The sequence below is a fragment of the Macadamia integrifolia genome, chromosome 13 (genome assembly GCF_013358625.1).
Source record: "Macadamia integrifolia cultivar HAES 741 chromosome 13, SCU_Mint_v3, whole genome shotgun sequence".
NCBI classification, from domain to species: Eukaryota; Viridiplantae; Streptophyta; class Magnoliopsida; order Proteales; family Proteaceae; genus Macadamia; species Macadamia integrifolia.
The window spans coordinates 18740084-18760654 of NC_056569.1; the positions used below are offsets into that span (position 1 = coordinate 18740084).

Genomic DNA, 20571 nt, shown 5'->3' on the forward strand with positions numbered 1-20571 from the left:
CGGTTTCGGTGTGACTTTGGAACTGACCGAAACCGACCCATTAAGGATTTATCGGTTTCGGTCCGGTGTCGGCTTCGGTGCGGTTTCGATTTGGGTTCGGGTTGGTACCGGTTTGGATTTATCAGGTTCATTTCGGTTTGGATTGGTTTTTTAAACCGGTATGGAGCCATTAGGAAACAACCAAATGCTGAACTGCTGAACTTCAGTTTCTTAAATCGATTTGTAACCGGGTTGGTTTTGGTTTTTGGTCTAGTTTGGATTCGACTTTCCATACAAATGTATACAAAACTATGCAAATTTTGATTTTTTTAATGAATTTTGGAGTGTTTCGGTTTCTTACCAGTTTGGTTTTGGTTTCGATCCGGGTTTTGAGCCGATTTCGGTTTGGTTTCGGGTTCATCCGGTTTTTGGTGCGGTTCGATTTGGTTTTGGGGTTGCAATACTCAAAACCGAACCGAACCAATAAGGCTTCGGTTCGGTTCGGTTCGGGTTGTTATCGGTTCGGTCCGGCCTGTTTTACCGGTTCGGTTTAGGAATTGACACCCCTAGTTTTAGGGTTGTGTTTCTACAATTGATGCCCTTCGATGAAGCCACAAAGGAGTTGTCAAGCTCAAAATATCCAACTTCCGACCTTTATTTCTCAAATGTGGTTGAAGTTCAACAAATTCTAAATGATGAATCTTTATTAAAAGAGGGGTTTATGGAATAAATTATACGTGCAATGAGAGAGAAGTTGAATAATTATTGGAAAGAAAATTCATTGATTTTTATCAGTAGCTGCTGTTTTGCATCACAATTACAAGTTCAGTAAAAAAGTCTATTGAGAGAGTGAAAGAAGCTTTGGACCAACTGCATGGAGAATATAAAAGCATGCCAAAGGAGTAAGGGTCTTCTTCAACTAGTGATGATAACGTTATCATGAATAAATTTGCATTGGTAAGTTACCTCCTTTTTTTTTACATGCAAGTTTTGATGTTTTAATTATTTTTATTTTTTAATATTAGTAGTTTATATATATATATATAAAAATATATATATATATATATATATATATATATTGTAGGACTGCCTTAGTTTTAAGAAAATAACACGTTTGTTAGCACCAGTGCCAAGTCTATTTGGACATGTATCTTGAAGAGCCAACAAAGTCATGGTTAGATATGATTTTGATGTTCTTGCTTATTAGAAAGTAAGTGAGACTCAATTTCCTGATTTAGCTCAATTGGCCTAAGATATATTAGTAATTCTTGTGTCGACAGTTCTATTCGAGTTAACATTTAGTGCTAGGGGTAGAGTTATTGATAAATATCATAGTAAGTTGCACCCTAAGAATATTAAGGCTTTGTTGTGTTAACGTGATTGGATGTGTAATGTAGCTTTGGAAGTAATTTGTTTATTTTAATCATCATTTATCCTTATGAACTGTACGCCTCAAGATGTTGACTATGCACCCAACATCCTAATGTGGCACAGATCTCCTCAGCTCTTGATTCGAGTTCAAGAACAAGAAAACTCCAAGAAAAATAGAGTTGTAGAAGCGAGAAGAGCAGCGGAAAGCAAGTAAAACTCATATTATCCCTGTTCTGACCCTTTTCCAAGTTTATAAAGCTTGGCTTGGCTGATTGGCTGATTGGCTGATTGGGTAATTACAAGCTAACTCATTTTGTTACAAAACTAACTAATTGAACAGTTACAACTAATCTCTTAATTTCCTTCTAACTGTCCACTGATTCTGCCTTTTTAGCTTTTATAATCTTTCAGCCAATAGGGCTTCTTCACTTGTCTTGTAGGTCTAGGGACACGTAAGCCTGCAAGAGCATTGGAGTTATGCTATTGCAGGCTTACGTGTCCCTAGACCTACAAGACAAGTGAAGAAGCCCTATTGGCTGAAAGATTATAAAAGCTAAAAAGGCAGAATCAGTGGACAGTTAGAAGGAAATTAAGAGATTAGTTGTAATTGGTCAATTAGTTATTTCTGTAACAGAATTGGTTAGCTTGCAATTACCCAATCAGCCAAGCTTTATAAACTTGGAAAAGGGTCAGAACAGGGATAATAACAGTTTTACTGTCTTTCCTCTGTTCTTCTCGCTTCTGCAACTCTCTTTTTCTTGGAGTTTTCTTGTTCTTGAACTCGAATGAAGAGCTGAGGAGATCTGTGGCGCATCAATTGGTGCATTCGTTGAGTTTCGTACACAATCTTAAGAGGTAAAGATGGTTGACGGCACTCGATCTCGGCAATCTGAATTCATGCTGGAGAAGATTTCAGCACAACTAACGTCTCTGCAACGGAAAATGCATGAGGAGTTCATGGAGATCTTTACACCCATGCAGCAAAAGTTAGAGAAACTCTCCACTGACTTCGAAGCAAGTAAGATTTCCATAGCCCAATCTTCAGAACAACATATTTCTTTTGAGGGACGAATGGGGCAAGATTCACCGTTGCCCTCTGCATTCAAAACTATCAAAGTGGATTTTCCTAGGTTTCTTGGGGGAGATCCCACTGATTGGCTCTTCAAGGTAGAGCGGTATTTTTCTTTTCACAAAACCCCTGAGGATCACAAGCTTACATTGGTTTCTTTCCACATGGAGGGACCTGCATCTAGCCGGTTTCAGTGGATGTATCACAATCAGCAGCTTCGTTCTTGGATTGAATTTGAGTCTGCCCTCAAATTTCGCTTCGGGTCGTCCACATATGATGACCCGCAAGGGGCACTCTCAAAGTTAGTGCAAAAAAGAACCGTGATAGAATACCAAACACAATTTGAATCTTTGTCCAGTAAGGTCTATAGTCTGTCTGAACAAGTTTTGAGAAGTTGTTTCATTTCTGGTCTTAAACCAAAGCTTCGAAGAGAAGTCTTAGTGCATCAGCCCGTTAGCTTACATCATGACATCGGTTTAGCTCGTCTGCAAGAAGATAGGCTGACTGAAATAAGGATTCCAGCGAAATCTTGGAAACCTGACCTGGAATTCACAATTCTATTCTTGGTTAATTGATTAGGTATGCTATAAGTTAATTTATAAAGAGTAATTTATTAATTGTTATTTTCTGTTCATACTGCATTGAGCTGTCTCCTCCTCTGTCACTTCTAAATGCTTATGGTCACTACGATTGGCTGGAGGACGATCATGATTTCTAAACTTTCTACTAGGACTTTTTTTTTTTCCCGCAAACGAAATCTATTCAACGGTAGGAATTGTGACCTCTAAGTCGGATTTAATTTTATTGAGAGCTCCTTTATGGCATTACATGGTTCAATTTGACGATTTGATACTAATACTGGTGTGTTAGTGGTTAGGATTTGATTTGAAAGGGGATGAAGGGTTTCTTTCCAAGCTATTTCACATTTTCGTTGAGTCATCATGAACAGTGGTTTACTTTAAAGTATACTTATTTGAGATATTCATCATGTTTTGGGTTGTGGTGCTGGGTCTCAAATGGGTTTAGTGATGACTAGCTTAGAGATCGACTGAGTTAGGGGCTTTTTTTTTATTTTTTTCCCAAACCAATTTTGGTTGCATTTGGTATCATTTATGGAGCCTTATTCTATTAAAAAAAAAAAAATTAGAAAATCTACAAATTAATCAAGAGTCATTTATGTTCTTTGGCGAAAAATGAGTTTGGATTATTTTTACATTGCACATTAATTAATGAGCAGATGCTTGTAAGTCCCACTATGAAGGGATAAAGTAGTCATTTATTTGTAATTAGAAATCCAAGCCAATTGCACCCCCTCGTATTCAGGTTATTTGATTTTTGACTCTTAGGCCAGCATCAAAACACCATCCTTCTGGTCGGCAGAGAGTCTTAGACATTCGTCGATACCCATTGCACCCCTTCTTCTTCTTCCTTGCAAATTTTTTTTTTAATGGAAAATCAGTGATTTTAACGGGGGATTTCTTTCCCTACTCCGGTGGAGAAACGTGTTCGATGAATTGGATGCCGACTTTATTGGTTTGACAAATAAGGAGTTTAAGGGGTCTATTGATATTGGGGTTATGTTCAATGAGGAAGATGGCTTTGTACCAAAAAAAAAATTTGGATTTTTTAGAATCGACTTAAATCTTTTTATACGAGTCTCTCTCTCGCTTTATTGTTTCAGGAGAAAAGAAGGGCAGATTGGACCGTGTACGAGCTCACACTGAGGTTAAATCACCACAAGAACACCTCCTCCACCACCCCATCCCATGACCCTTGATGCATTGTCGGGGAAGCCTTAGCGATTCTACATAGGTCTAATTAAAGTTTGGCACTTGGTCTGATTTTGTGATCAAGAATGAAAAGGTTGCTTATTGGGGAATTGGAGTAGTAGGCTGAGAAGATGGGTGAAGAGGGAATCTCTTCGCCTATTTCTTAAAATTATTTATACATATGGTAGTTACCAGATGATTTCTGATTCTTTATTCTATTTTGTCTATAGGTTACCAAACTATTTTTATGTTTTGATAAAAAAAAAAAAATAGTTTTCTGTAATGATTTTTGTTAAATAGGCAAAAAATAAAAAGTTAAAGAAAACGATACCGAAGAGAGCCTTGATTAGAAACAAAACCTGATTCAACTTCCATAATAGTAGAGTTCGACTCTACCTATTTCTTTGATTTGCCCCTTCAATGCCTGCATTTATTATTTGGTATTCCTTACTTTTCTTAATATCTCTCTCCAATCTTGTTTTCAACTGTTTGCTATTTTGTCTATCCTTTCTTTTCATTGGATTCATGAAACCATTCTTCAAGGATTAAATTTCGTCCTGTTGTATTGTTTTGCAGAGGGATGACAAGAAAGAGGGAAATGATGTCACACAGCAGTGGGAATTAGATGATGTCAATGATGACTTCTCTCTGTAGCTGAGGAGGGAACAGAAGAACACTAAAGCGCCGTTTGACAACAATCCTAAAAACGTGTTTTTGTATTTTTCTGCTTTAGAAACAGGGAAATGGGGTAAAAAGCATTTGATAATCTTGTTTCATTCCATCTATTTTTAGAAAAATAAATAAGAATTTATGAAAATTTATATTACAAGAAACGGCTGTGATGAAACAAGTTATAATTGCTTCGCCGCTTCTAGAAACAAGTGAAGGCAACAAATTATGGATTTGTGCCCGGCAAAAAAGCACAAAAGTGAGAAGCATGACTCTTCTCAAGCTCAAAAGTAATGGAATTTTTGAAACTCAAAAGTGAGGAGCATATTATCAAACAACAACGTGTGCACAAATAGATCCAAGTAACAAGTGTATCAAACACCCAAAACTCCATTTCTGTTCCAAAAAACATGAAAATTCTTTTTTTCGATTTTTGGACACAAAAACGGCAGAAACGTTGTCAAACGGTGCTTAAGAAGAATTTACATCAATTTTAGATGCTTTGATACGATATATTAGCATATGAGAAAACTTAAATTAGTTTTTAGAAGTTCATTGACAATTCATATTTTTTTATTCACTTTTTTTCTAAGGAAGACCAACAGCCTAGTGAATAATAAGCATTTGTATTTTATTCTTTCCCTTTCTTCAGTAGAATCCCCGGTCTCAAACGACTGCGGGTAGCCTCCAAGAAGAATGAAATCCGAAGGGTTCCAATAAGATTTCCTTTGGAGTAATACAGGGACGGACTGAGACTCCTAACTCCCGATGCAGGAACAGGGTGGTCGTAGATCAGGGAGAAGGGTTTCGAAACGCATTGAACCTCCCAATTGAATGAATCGTAACATTCTTAATGATCAACTTTACGGAGCCCTATCACTCAGTTAGATAAGAGAGGTCCACCCCAGAACAAAAATCACTGTCTAATGCTATAGAAGCACGCACTTCTTCGTCCACAACAGCAGGTGGCCTTCGGGCAGCCTGGCTAGCTAGTCCAGTTCTCTAGTCAATATCTACCAAAGAATGTTCAATTTGTATGGATAGTAGAGCCATATTTTAAATTAGATACTGGAATCAAATAAGAACCGAATACAAAAACTAAATAGGAAGTGAATCCGTACAGAACTGAACCAAACCAGACAGTTTCGGTACGAGTATCAATTTTTAGAACTGAAACAAGACTTGATCTGATTCTAGATCATGTTAACACTCTTTATAATCGAACCAAAACCAGACCAAATACTCGATTCCAGGCCAATGACATTCTTTCCCTTGGGAAAGCAAAGAAAGTATTGGTTCATCACATACCAACGGGTTTGATCTAGGAGATTTCTTCCACCAGAATCAAGTAGAATCGCCCATTTTGTTGTTTTATGAAGCTTAGTCTTCTTTTTGCTAGATACGAAGCCCAGTCAATGAGGTCAATTGACGGATCTTTGTTGATTCTAATAAGAACAATGATCGGATAAGAATGTATAATAGAAACCTAGGCTGCATTTGGTAGACATTCAGTTCCAGAACGAATTATCATATCAAAAACAGAATTTCCAGTTTTCTGTGTTAAAATGTTGTTTTAAAGGGAGAAAAAAAAAAGGTATTTTGTGAACCTGTTTTGAGAATGATTACCTTAGTTGGTCAATTTTTAGAATTTGGAACGAAATCGAAATGACAGAACAAGGTTTCTCCGTTCCATCATTTTGCATTTCTAACATTTTTTTTTTCTTTTTCATTTCAAAAGAATCGAAAAACACCAAGTTGACACCAAATGCTTTATTCTCTTTTTTTTGTTCCCATAGAACGGAAAAATGTAAGAAATGTTTTTTTTCGGATGACTATCTAACGCAACCCTAGATCACCTACGCTTCATGTATGATCGTAAATGTCTGGGTAGGTGATCCGGACCTATAGAGTAATATCTTGTGCTAGGGATTCATGTTCCTCAATATTAGGGTTGAATTGGTCCTCGTTGATTCTGATCTAATTGAAATTGGTGGGAATTGGCTCCAAAAACCTTAGAATTTGCTCCTCAAATCTGAAACTAACAATTGGGTCTCAAAAACCTCCGAATTGATTGCTTCCAGATGTCCAAAATTAAGACCAATCAAGGTCAATTCTGATCCAAATCAACCAATTTGTTAGATTCAATTTCAATTTTTGAAACCATGGATCCATCCTTGTCTAATTTTTAGGCTCTAATAATTAGAGGTGTCAATTGATCGGTCTCGGTTGGACTTAATCAGGTCTCACCATTTTTCCTTCTTGCACCGTGACCGCCCGGATAAGTAGTCGGGTTTCCATACACATGGCATGCATAGACACAATTATAAATGGTCGGTCGGTTTCTGGGTTTCTGGGTTTTAATCAGGCTAAGCTGAGTCTAAATAGGCTTAAAGGGGTTGTTGCATCATTTGCCACTAAACAGGCTCTAAACGCATATATCTGCAATGGGCTATAACTAGCACTAATAATTACATACGAAAGCAAAACACCTTAGTAAACCCATGAATCACGAGCCCAACGATCTTGTTCTATTGATCCCATACTAATAAATTGAGGATTCAGATTGAGCGGTCCATTACAAAGAGAGGGAGAGAAAGCCTCTCTCTATTAGGTTTTTCCATTGAAAGAACTTCTTGACGGCCAAATATTGATTTTTCATTCCACATTCCCGACACAACAACTATCCTAGGTCTTTGATGTCTGTCTCCATATGGGACAAAGTTGATAATACCCCCACCGCTTGCACTATACCCTGTCAATACCATCTGAACCCCTCAGGGTCAAGGGATTCATGTGTGTGGAAAAACTCAATTCTTGATTTATTTATTTTTTACCGGTAAGACTCGGCCCTTGATTGGAAACTTCAAAATAAAACACAGTGAGCATCAACAAGGTACTAAGAAATCAACTAATGCAGTCTGAGCCTCAAAGTAGCAAGGAATCAACGGAAAACCATGTTAACAAGAGGGTTATTTTCAGTTCAATGACCGGTTTTCTTTTGAATATCATGGTCGGTGGAGGACTTTGAGTAATGGTCGCGGAGTTTGATGAGCTGCTGCTGAACCTTATGGCAAATACTGGTGGTGATTTGGGCACGACTCAACCGGAATCCGATAGCATCTAAATACCAGCCACTGCGTCCCATGAAGCCTATAATGAGGTCCCCGTCCATTGAGATGGTGAAGGACCTTCCTTCTTCCACTCCGTATGGTCCCAAGGTCCTCGTATTCGTTTTGAACGTCAGTGATCGGATTACTGGGGTGCCACCATAGACAACTGGGCAGTAATGACCACTCACAGCTACTATGTGCTCCTCTGGATATATCAGCTTAATCTAAGCAAACAAACAAACAAACAAACCCATTAATTAGTCAAGGGCAAGGGCTTTACCAAAAAAAAAATATATGTCAAGGGCAAGGGAATCATCTCTGCTTGCATGGCCACTGCACCAGCATGCATGTCAATGGGGTGCACGGAGGCATCTGGCCGAGGGGCAACATAGTCTTTTTATGTCCACCTTTGTCTAGGTTAAACACACGTGAGAAGGCAACGTTCTTTTCTCCATTAGTTAATTACTATTTCATCTCGATTTTAGAATGAACAATAAACAAAGATGGGACTAAAGGATCGGGCTCTCTAATGACTGCATTCTCCAACGCCCTTCCAACGACCATCCAAGGCTTGGAGGGGCTTGGTCACATATCCCCATACCGGTCAACACTTGGGGATTTGTTTCCAAAGGTGGATTGTCAAAGAGTTATTGGTGTTGGAGAGGATCCCAATCCGGGACAAAATGGGTCAGTTTGTAACACTTTCTAGTTGTTAAGACTTTTCAGGTAAAAGTATCAAATGGGACTGTTTTGAGTAATCAAGATGGTTTTGGTCTACGACACCCTTCATTTGATTGAGCGCTTAGCGAGTTGCTTTTTTATCATATCTTGCTACTGATTTACGACCACGCTTATTAGATTAAAGGCAATGCACCGATTCAAGAAGCCAGGCCATATAAGACTTTGACGGAATGAACAAAAGAGGCTACGAGATTCGTACACTAGTAAGCCGTATCTAAGGATTAGTACCAAAACCGCCTTGTATACTATGTGGTTCCAAAAGGACCAAAACTAAGTTGTAGTCCCGTTATAGGAAAGTCTAGTTGTGGTTTTTTAACGGTGCTAAGTTGCTAACTACTCAAAATTCGAGTCTTCGTAATTAGGATATAACTTAATTTGAATTCCATAGCGGTTTTGGCCATAATTTAATTTGAATTTCTAGACAATTTTGGATCTCGAAATCTCAAAACATTTTAAATGTAAGTGCTTTTTTACATAGCCCTAAGTTTTTATTTGTAATTCGGCACCCCTTAGTAATGGGAAAAAGATCACTAGAGGCCGTGCACCCCTAGTCAGACATAGGGGTGGCATAGGACCACCCTGCCAGTGGGTAATGATCCCCCACTAACGTAATGGCCACATGATCAATATCGATCCTCAATTTACAAGTTATAATATATATAAAATGGGATCCGAATGATTTTGGAGACCGAATCAGGTTCATATATAAGAACAATTTTGTACATCTTTGATATGTGAATTTGAAATTTATTTTCTCTCTCTTCATTTAATAGATTCTAAATTTAAAGATCAAAGAGCTAAGGATTGTTCTTGTACATGAATCTGATCTGAATTCATGGTTTCGGTTTCAATCGGTTGTTTATCTATCTTTTGGTTCTAAAATTATCAGGAAACCCGTTCCAAATTCAGTTCTAAGAACAGTCCCAAATTGACATCATTTCATGGAGAGAGGGGGTGATGCTTACGGTAGCAGTGTGGTTGCCTCCGTTACCCCCGTGCTTTTGTGCTTGAAAGGGCTTACCGTTCTTATCGTACACAACACGGATGGAGTCAATGCAACGGTCATAAACGATAATAATTTCCCTGACACCAGTGTATTTACCATCGTCCCAGATGGTCCCACCGTCTCCTCCCCGCTGCCCCGCTAATGTGATCTTCCTTGGCCCATTAATTTCCTGTCCATTTCATCCAAAACAAAACAAGTACTAATTCAAATGAAATCAAAAACAAAAAAATTAATTTAACAAAATTATAGAACTCAGTTGAGTTTCGGTTAGGTCGCTTACCATTTTATGGTCTATGAAGAACAGAACGGAAGAAACAAAGCGTTTTTTCTTTTGCAGAGAAGGAGAAAGATATTAGAATTGGAGAAGAAGAATGCTTTGCTATGATCATATAAAGAATGAGAAAGTTAATTTATATGCGTTCTGCTCTCGTGGGTGGAGGAATCTGATTCCCTCCACAGCACCATATCTCTCTCTCTCTCTCAAGGTTTTCAGAACCATTATTCACAATTTTTCTAGTCCGAATGCTCCAAAAGATCAGACCAAAACATCCACAAGAGCCTGTATTGTTAGGGTTTAACCGGTTGAACCATGGTCTGACTGTCCGGTCCAGCGGTCCTTAAACTGAGGTGGCTAGATGGGTGAGCTACCATCGTCAGTGATGACCCAAGCGAGGATAAAATCTTATATGCTGTTTCTAGAAGCAACATTATGGCATGCAAAGAAAGAGAACCTCACCGCTTATTTCAACCAACGCATTTCTAACACACACTTGTCATCGTTTAGGTTAAAAAAATAAATAAATAAAGTGAAAAAGATTCTCATGACTTCAATTGGGATTCTTTCCCAAGTGAAAAAAATTCTCACGACATCAATGTGAGGATTTTCATGACTGCAATGCAGGGATGATTTTATTGACACATATTCCATGGGCTATGAACAATATCGCAGATCCCTTGGTTAGGAAGGCACTACCTATCATGAGTAGGATTGAATGGTTGCATTCCATCTGTGGTTCTCTATACTTTGTGAGTCTGAAGTCATAGATTGCACACATGGTTATCATTTTCAATAAATTTATTTTCGACTAAAAAAAGAGCATCAATTGATTTGGTTCAAGATATTATATTATATGTACATAGTCAAATTGAATAATTCTCATAACGTCAAATCGGAATCGATTCAAATTGGCTTGAATTTATTTGGTCTTTTGTATTTAGTTTCATTCGAATTTGTATGTAATTTGATAATTCGGTTTAACTTATTTGGTTTTATTCAATTCACTATTTTAGTTCGTTTAAAATTTAGGAATGTCTCATACTGAACTTGAAAATGTAGGGTACAAAATTAGAAAAAAGTAGAAGTACAAAATTAATTACAACAGAGAATTGAAGAGAGTCACTAGTCGAAGATGGAGACATAAGAGTTGAAGTGAAAATTAAAATCTTAGAACTCAAGTCTTTTAGCCTTTCAAGGTTTAGTATGGTTTAAGTTTGGTTTTCATGGGTTATACTTCATTCGGTTCAGTCAATTCGTGGTTTTGAACTCAAAATTGAAACCTTGAAACCGAAACAAACTGAATTGAATTTCAATATCCAAACCAAAAACCGTGCTGAAGTTTTTCAGTTGTTTAGTTTCGATTTTTTTCTAAATTGACTCCCTTGTATCCCATGCCCTTCCATATTCTGACTAAGAGTTCTCACATTCACTCTCTCTCTCTCTCTCTCTCCATATGAAATGAGCTCATATGTATGAAATTGTCTCATACATGCCTATTGATGTGACAACCTACACTGATATCGTGGAAAGCCTTTGCCAATGATAAGTAATCGTCTTAAATTTATTGAAAATGATAATCATGTGTCTAATCTATGACTTCAGACTCACAAAGTGTAGAGAACCACAGGATGGAATGCAACCATTCAATCCTACTCATGATAGGTAGTGCCTTCCTAACCAAGGGATCTGCGATATTGTTCATAGCCCATGGAATACGTGTAAATAAAATCATCCCTGCATTGTAGTCATGAAAATCCTCACATTGATATCATGAGATTTTTTTTCACTTGGGAAAGAATCCCAATTGAAGTCATGAGAATCTTTTTCACTTTATTTATTTATTTTTTTAACCTAAACGGTGACAAGTGTGCATTAGAAATGCGTTAGTTGAAATAAGCTGTGAGATTCTCTATCTTTGCATGCCATAATGTTGCTTCTAGAAACAGCATATAAGATTTTATCCTCGCTTGGGTCATCACTAAATTTTCAATAAATTTATTTTCAAATTCTCACCTGAAAGCAATGAAAAGCACTAAACACCCCCGTGTGTGTGGCCCAAGGTGTGCCTAATGGACTAGTCAGATTGATTGATACACCAAAAGTTTGAATCTATTAGTTGAAGCTCCATAAAACTTATGGTGTTAGAGACTATTAGTGGTCAAATGAAAAATACCATTTTATCCTTATGAGTTATTCAATTGAACTTGTGAAGTTAAAATGACCAACTTACCTTCTAAAGGTATTAACTTAAATAAATAAAATCCCAAATCTATCGATGGTGAAGATAGGGGAAGGTTGTAGGTGCTAGAGAGAGGTTAGGGGAATGTACTTGCTTCCGCAATGCATCCGCGGCTCACGCACGATTACCATTTCTGTCCCCTCTGACATGTTTGATAATTGTTGAATGTGAAGCTACTGTGAGTGCATTACCTTTGATTGTAGCCTTGGAAGCTATTGCCACTAAAATTGTTTCATTGGAATATCTACGACATCTAGTGGGTCAAAATGGATTCCATGCTGACTGAAGGATTAGAGATGAAGGAAGTTCCATGTTAGCAAAGCAACTTCAAAGAACACAAAAAAACTCTTAAGTGCCAAGCTCTTGAATTCAGGGAATTTAACTTTCTAGGACTAGTAAAATCATCTAAGCAAAAATAGAAACAATAAAAAGGAAACTAGTAAACACACCTTAGAACTCCTTTTGAGGAGCTGGGGCTTCATAGTTTTAAATGGATAAAAGCTTTCAGTCGAAGAAACTTTGATAATGTCCGATAAGAAAGTTAGAAATCGTTCTCTGCTGGAGAAATTGTTGGTGGAAGACAGCAGACTCTTAAATTTGCATGGAACTTGGTGTTAATAGCTCTCTGCGTGCTATCATTTTTGGGAGATCATTATCAAAGGTGAGAATTTGATTTTTCTTTCATTTATTCTGTCTCAATTTTCTACTCTATTTACTGGAACTTCTTCGACCTTCTTTGCGTTCGTTTCTTACCTTCTTTCCCCACTTCAAACTATCACACAGGGCAAGAAGAACCAAACTCCGGCCCTTTCCATGGTGGATTTTGGCAACCGAAAACAGATCCTAGTGTTGAAAGAAGTTCATTCTTGAAAATGTGATTATTCTAAATCAAGTCAATCTCTGTCTACCTCTTTGCCACCCCTTCCACCGGATTCCGGGAAAGCCACAATTTAAACAGAGAGCCAAAGAGTGAATTGAATGGCGTTCTTTCTTTGTTTATAGTTCCGCATTTTGATTGCCCTGTGGATTTTGATCCCGTTCCTCTCTCGCTTCCTAAAATTAGGTTGAGGTTTTCATTTCCTCGGTGGTGGGTACAAGAAGATATCAGTTTTTGGAAGTTATTGCAATAATTGAATTTGTTTCTTGAACGATTATTTGATCTAAGGCTGCGTTTGGTAAAGTTTATCTTCCAGAAACGACGTTTCCTGTCAAAAACAGAATTTTCAATTTTTGTGTCAAAATGCCTTTTTTTATCTTTTCTAATGAAACTGGAACAATAAAACTACCTTTTGTCGTCTTGTCAATTCTCGTTTCTACCTTTTTTTTCTCACTTTTTGTTCTAAAAAAAACGAAACACTGTTGGATTTATGGACTAAATTAATTATTCGGGTTGATTAAATGGGTGAGAGTCAAATTGCATGAACCGATTCGGTCCACTCTCAAGCTTAGGGATATGCTGGCTCAACCCATTGTGGTTTAGGGTTTTGAGTGCAGGACAGTATTATAAATACTAGGTTTTGGGTCACTACAGCCATTATTCACTCTTCCCCACTTTACCACTAAAGTGAGAGAACCAAGGAGGTTTAAGGGGCTGTAGAAGATCCATAGCCAAGCCAAGAGAGCGAAAGTGGGAGTGACCAACATCAATTATCTTCAGCATACTAGGTGAAAGGTACAAATCGATCCTCCATAATTTTATTAGATTCGTGTTCTTGTTTTTCCTGTGTGGTTTCCTCAATAGGGTTTCAAACTCAAACCCATAGGGAGTTCTAACAAACACACCATAAATGCAATAAACGCTTTATTTCCTTTTTTCATTCCCATAGAACAAAAATACTACAGAAACCTTTTTCTACCACTTTGATTTTGGAAGTTTCTCGTTTCCTCTTTTCCTCTTCGGCTGTTCCATTTTCTCAGTGTTGACAACAATTCTCTTTCTGTATCCTACAATACGCTAAATGTATTCGTTTTTGCTCAAGCATGCCAGAATCCCGTTTGGATGGATTCAAAGTAAATCTGACTTCGATCAAGGCAAATAGAGTCCTCTCATGCTTCGATTTCTCCAAGGACTTGGACCTTAAGATTGAAAACTAATCGTGATCCTAAAGATTACGAGTAAACCAAATTCAAGGGCGAACAAAGGAATTTGAATCCCAAAGAATGTTATTTATTGCATTGAGATAAATTCTTAGAAGTACAAGAGTTTCACTAGTTGGGAAACTTGTTGAAATTATACAAGAGTCCTAAGTAAAATCTATGATTGTGAAAGAGATAAAGTTTGAAAATAGTTGTATTTTTATATGTATTTGTTGAGTTGATTGATCCTTCCACCCGAATTTCTTTTCCCTTTAAATATTGGATTTCAAACACAAAAAAATCAATTAACCACTCCCACTATCTTATTCTTCTCATGACCAAGAAACGTCTGTCCAAATAGTATTGGCCTTCTGACACGTCGTCATATTCCTCCATGCAGTTGTGCCGAAGAGTTATTCCAAACATCTAAAATTCTCCGCCAACAATTGCCCCTCATAATCCATTATACAGCGCCATTTATTGGCCCTAAGTATGATTGGATTATGTCTCATGATAAACAAAGGTACAATTACCCAAATCCTCTCAAAATATAAGAGATCACATTATCGTATCTTCTTGGGGGTATAATTTAAAATTCAAAAGATAGCTCAAAATACCTTCGATTGACCTACATCAATTAATCTCCGACTATGCTAGTGCAAGGATGATACGTGTCTAATGACTAGTATAATTTTGTGATGAGATATTTTGTTTCCTTTAAAAGAGCTTAGCATCGACTTAAATACTATTCATCTTCATTTTCATTCCTCCTCTTCTTTTATTTGTTACCACCCTTCATTCAAAAGAGAATCATGAATTCTTCCAATCCCCCAAATAATGATTGATGCCTTGAGGAATAGCTTGTGTGTGATCGTGAATCTTTGCATGCCCTTTCAGTCCAAACTGTGGTAGTCATCTTACATGGTTCCCATTTTCCGTTAGTCCCATATTCCCTTCACCACCTTCTAGAATCCCAAAATTTCTAAGCCATAGGAAACCAACCCTTCTCTTCAAATAGGTCGAACCAGTGAAAGAGGAAACAAAACCCAAAAACTTGGCACCGCTTTTGGCACTATCATCTTGATCACTGGAGTGATTGGGTGAATCAAATGACCGAGGCCAAATCTTCTGGAACCAACTGGGAATTTTCCATCCCATCCAACTAACAAATTTTCCAATGGCCCCTGACTGACCACTTCTTCAAGCCGTCTTGTGTTTCTGGTTACGGTCAACAAATTCTTTCATTTCTCTTGTGGCATTGTCAGTCCGACCCTTCTTGATATAGGAGTCTTACTTGGCCTGAAATCTCAAGGTGAGGAGCTTAATAGAGCCTCTCTTGGCTCTGTTGATGATAACGGCCTAGACTTTGCCAAAAGATGCACTTATCCTCATTATATTAAGACCTATAGACATGATCGAGCTCTAGTAAAATGAAAGGAATACATTGCCATTCTTCTTTCTTGGATCTGTCATTACTTGATCTGCACACGAGCAGATAAAATCACTAAGGATTATCTCAAGTTAGCTAATGTCTTGACCGATGGCCGACCTGTAGATTTAGTAGCCTTCTTTCATTTTTGTATCGAGGTTACAACGCGGTGCTCAAGGATGACTTCACTAATGGTGGAGGCCCATTTTGCGTGTTGTAAAATCAGGCTGAGAGCTTACTTCTTGAGATTTAATTTATCGAAGTCCAAAATAATTCTCAGATCATGGGTTTCCCTTTTACGACTATGCCAACCCCACCAAGATGTCACCCCCCACTTCCAGTAATCCCAACTCACCATTAGGAATACCAGTGGTGTGAGTAAGACGCTTACCCGTCTTACCAACCTACTAGAATCTCTGATAGCAGTACCTTAACATCCACAATCTTACAACTTGAACCAAACCATTTCCTGCGGAATAAGAGTATAATACCAGATCATATTTTAAAATGGGGAATTTATCTAATGATATTACATAATCATAATCATGTTATGCCATTTACAGACATTCACGACTTATACATAATAAGCCCAAAAGAATACCAATGAATAGTTTGGTATCAAATCATCAAAATACACCATCCATCTCAGGGTGCCTGCGTATGCACAGTGATCACAGGCACAGTCTTGGTCACGTTCTTCGGCATCTGGCATCCACCAGTCACCTACTCTATAGTCAAGTCCAGAAGAGGTTATGTCACCTCCAAACGGCACCACCGTATCTGCATCATCATCTAAAAAGCAATGTCCATGAGGGGTGAGCTCCAACTAACTCAGTGAGGGGTGGGGTTCATGCACAATCAAGCACAACCATACATAATATAAATCATGATGCCATGAGTACATAATTAAACACATAGCCCATGATACGAATGACGCAATCTATTTGTTTATTAAACCACCCAACAATACAACTAAGTCTGGTAAATGCTAGTACGACACATTATGATGTATCCTTGGTCCTGACACTCGCATATCAGTTACCCAATGATACAAACCCTAGTCGTGATTAAGAGCCTGCCCATCCCAGAATGCAACCATCGGTCACCCAACAAACCCCTGGTAACCCCCTTTTGGTAGTCATGGTATCGGAATTACTATCTACCACACCGGACTAGTTCCTGCCTCCAACAACAATCACATCGTACCACGGATGTGGCATTTCAGAAAGGTTCATCGAACATACCACCATTGGGTTATCCAACACCTTATCCCCTGTTAGCAAGGGGACGTAGCATAGGGTCTATCACCTAACCACAAATATTCTATATGCTTTGCATAATGATACAGTTAGTATGGACCATGCGACACCGGAATCACCATTGACCACGAAGCGGGTCCATTTCCATGTATAGTCTCAGGGTACACGATATCGGAATTATCATTGGTCACAAAGTGTAACCCATGACTATATACCTATTCTAGCATACAAGCAATTGAGTATGGACTACGCAACAAATTACCATCGGCCACGAAGTGTATCCATTTTCAAATGGAATCTCGGTGTATATAATACCAAAATTACCATCGACCACAAAGTGTAATCCATGACTACATCTAATCTAATACACATAATCAATGCATGAATGCAACATCCACATGGCGATCATGGTACTGAAACCACCTCGGCCACACCGGACCCTGTCTCACAACATACATTTCATATCAAATTTCCAATTCCATCAATAATATACAATTCAATATAATAACATGTTATGGATTATCAAAATCATTTACAAAATTAAATAATCATGTAAAATCCTAACACATGTGAGCAGTTCTAAAGAAAATAAACATTCTGAAAACAAAAGTCAACCATCCCTCACCTTGGTTGTTCATGGTTGGTTCAGGTTCCTAGTATGTTAAACGGGTATCAACTCATGATCGATCTCATTGTACATGCTTGTCTCTGTCCTAGGTACACAAGTAATTGGGTGTTAATGAGTGTCAAAAACACCAGAGTGGGACCCACAAGGGATGCCCCAAGAAGTATAAACACTGTCAATTTTGACAGAACTGGTGTCACCAAAAATATGCCATTGGAAATAGATTGATTCCATCGAAAATATCAGTTTTGTTTCCAGTGGACCAAACAGAGGACTTCTAAAGGTTCATACTTCACTAGAAATATGTCACCGGATTCCCATGGATTTCAAAAAATGTACCCACGAATTTAGGGCTTTTCAACACGGGCTCGATCATCAGGATTTGTTCCATGGGGTTTGTAGAGGGTCTTCCCACCTTCATTTTAAGCTAAAGAAATCTCGATTCCACCAAGCCATTTGGGAGATACGATGATTGAAAGATCGAAACCCTAGATGGTCATCTAGTCAACCTTGTTACAAGAGTTCACCCGGCTTGGTTTGAGCTCAGCAATCACACCAAAGAAGTGAAATGAACAATCCTCGAGATCTGGGAGGTGTCGGGGTCATGGTTCACCTCCATGCTCAACTATGTTAGGTCAAAATGAAGAGAGTGAGTGGTGGGAGAAGATGGTACCTACCTTTGGCAAGGTTTCGACAGCGGGATGCAAAGCTGGGAGCTAAGGTGAGCTTCTCCCCTCTCCTTCCTCTTATTCCCCTTCCTTTTCTTCCTTTCTCTCCTCTCCTTTCCCTCTCCCATGTTTTGGACAAGTGGAGTGAGAAATGAACTCACTCCTTTTATAGTAAGTTATGTCCCTAGGGTCTGTTTGGTTGGCCCTTGTCCGGTCCAAGTAGGTTAATCCGGCATTTGGGGAATGCGGGCCCACCTCCATACACTCATAAGGTGTACAAGTCATGGGGGAGGTGTGGGAGAGTATGTGAGGTCATTCGGAGATGTTCACAATGTGGGTGGTGGGACCCACAGGTACCAGAACCCAACCAATAGCCCAAAGGGCAACCGGATCCAGCCCAAGCTATTTTTGGTGGGCTTGTTTCTAGTGGTCAAGGCAGTGTTGTGTCTTGACTGCTTGCTATCCTCACTTGGTCGTTCCACGAGTGTTTGCACTAGGTTATGTCTATGGTCCTCCGACAATTTTGGTACGTGTCGGGACTCGGGTATGGGGGTGTCAAGTCACTTACGGTTTGGGGTTGGATGGCTTGAATGTTCTAGTTGGATTGGTAAGAAATACATGGGAAATTGGGGTCATCTCTCCCCCTTTTATAATGAACTCCTACAAGCCAAAACTCGGTGATACTTTCCACTTTCGATCCAAGACCTACTGCAACAATTCAAGTTAGATTGGGTTAGGGCACAGATGTAACATTCTCCCCACCTTGGAAGGATTTCATCCTTGAAATTGAACGTACCTGGTAGATCAAATAACCCAGGATACCGCTTCTTCATTTCATCTTCCCGCTCCCAAGAGGCCTCTTGTTCCAGGTGGTTCATCCACTTTACCTTGACGAATGAGACGATACGAATGAGGAGGATGTGTATAGGAAAAATCCTCATCCAACTCACGAGGCACATATGTCAAAATATGCGTTGGGTCGGGTATGTACTTCCTCAGCATTGATACGTGGAAAACATTATGGGTGCCTTCCAACTCTGGCTTTTGACTGGGGAGATTCACAAGAGTACCTTGTCTCCCACATCAAACTCCAGATGCTTTCTCTTGACATCCGCATAACTCTTCTGTCTGAATTGAGCTGCCTTGATTCTCTCTCTAATCACATTCACCTTCTCACTAGTGGCCTATATCAAGTCTGGACCTAGAATGTGTGGTTCATCAACTTCATTCCAATAAAGAGGAGTCTAGAATTTTCGACCATACTGTGCTTTGAACGGAGACATATCGATGGTGCCCTGGTATGAGGGTAGTGGCTGAAATTCCTTCCCTTTTTTCCTTTTGTGGGGGTAAAAAAAAGAAAGGCTCTTTTGCATTCGGCCCTCTCTCTTCTCTTTCTCTTTCTTAGGGAGGGTGTGTTGCTGTGTGTGATTTGATGAGAACATTTATGTCTGAAATCTAGGGCATAAAAACATGTATTTCACATATTTAGAATGGAGCTACCTTGGTTTTTACTCTCTTTTTGTAGGTTTTGTATTTTCAAGGCCTTAAGGACTATCGGACATCGTATCTCCAATTTTACACATAAAAAGTTCCTTTTCTTTTCATGGTTGCGAAGAGGATGAAATTCTGAGCAAGATGGATGTGTTACATTAAAAGTACACATTCGTTTTGATACCCGTACACGTAATTATTTTTTTTGTACTAGAAAAAACTATAATGGACCAGAACTGAACCGAGATGCTGAACCAGCCCGTATGCAACTGTCCCAGGGGTACAAAGAATATTCTAGATGCCAACAAAGTAGGAGGGACCCACCTTGGGCATCCTTCTCCTCTCTCTCCTCTACCTTGGTCAACACACTCTCTTTCCTACTTTTTTGGACATTTTGTGAAGATTTTCTCTCTCCTAATTTTCACTTAAAGACAAGGGGCATAGTTGGAAATTAAAATCAATTAGAAGATTGCCCAAATCGTTCAAGCAAGCATAGGAAATTTGGCCAAGTATGGTTATGCGCAAGTTTGAATAGGAGAGAGAGAGTCAGAGAGAGAAAATAAAGAGAAAACATAGGGAAAAAAAAGGAAAAAAGAAAAAAACAAGGAAATAAGAATATTTCCTATTTTTTCCCCATTCTCTCCCCTCCACCTCACAAAATCTCCTAAGGGACCCACTCTTGGGCGTTCTCCTCTTTTCTCCCCTATTTTCTCTCCCTTTTTCTCCTCTCCACCTCACAAAATCTCCTAAGGGATCCACCCTTGGGCGTTCTTCTCTTTTCTCCCCTATTTTC

The 20571-nt window shown here is 38.7% G+C and overlaps 1 protein-coding gene across 1 annotated transcript; it reads right to left on the reverse strand.

Moving 5' to 3' along the window:
- Nucleotides 1–7361: 7361 nt before the first annotated feature.
- On the reverse strand, nt 7362–10153 carry LOC122059447 (jacalin-related lectin 19). Its single transcript, XM_042622233.1, has 3 exons — nt 9995–10153; nt 9674–9883; nt 7362–8191 (listed from the first exon to the last, which is right to left on the reverse strand). Exons 1-3 carry the CDS (start codon nt 9995–9997, stop codon nt 7838–7840), a joined length of 567 nt encoding a protein of 188 aa, XP_042478167.1. The 5' UTR covers nt 9998–10153; the 3' UTR covers nt 7362–7837.
- Nucleotides 10154–20571: the final 10418 nt, after the last annotated feature.

Excerpts from the sequence above, each read along its gene's own strand:
- LOC122059447 (XM_042622233.1), bottom strand. Across the intron at positions 8,192-9,673 it reads GAGGCAACCACACTGCTACC|ATTAAGCTGATATATCCAGA; the intron begins GTAAGCATCACC and ends TTGTTTGCTTAG.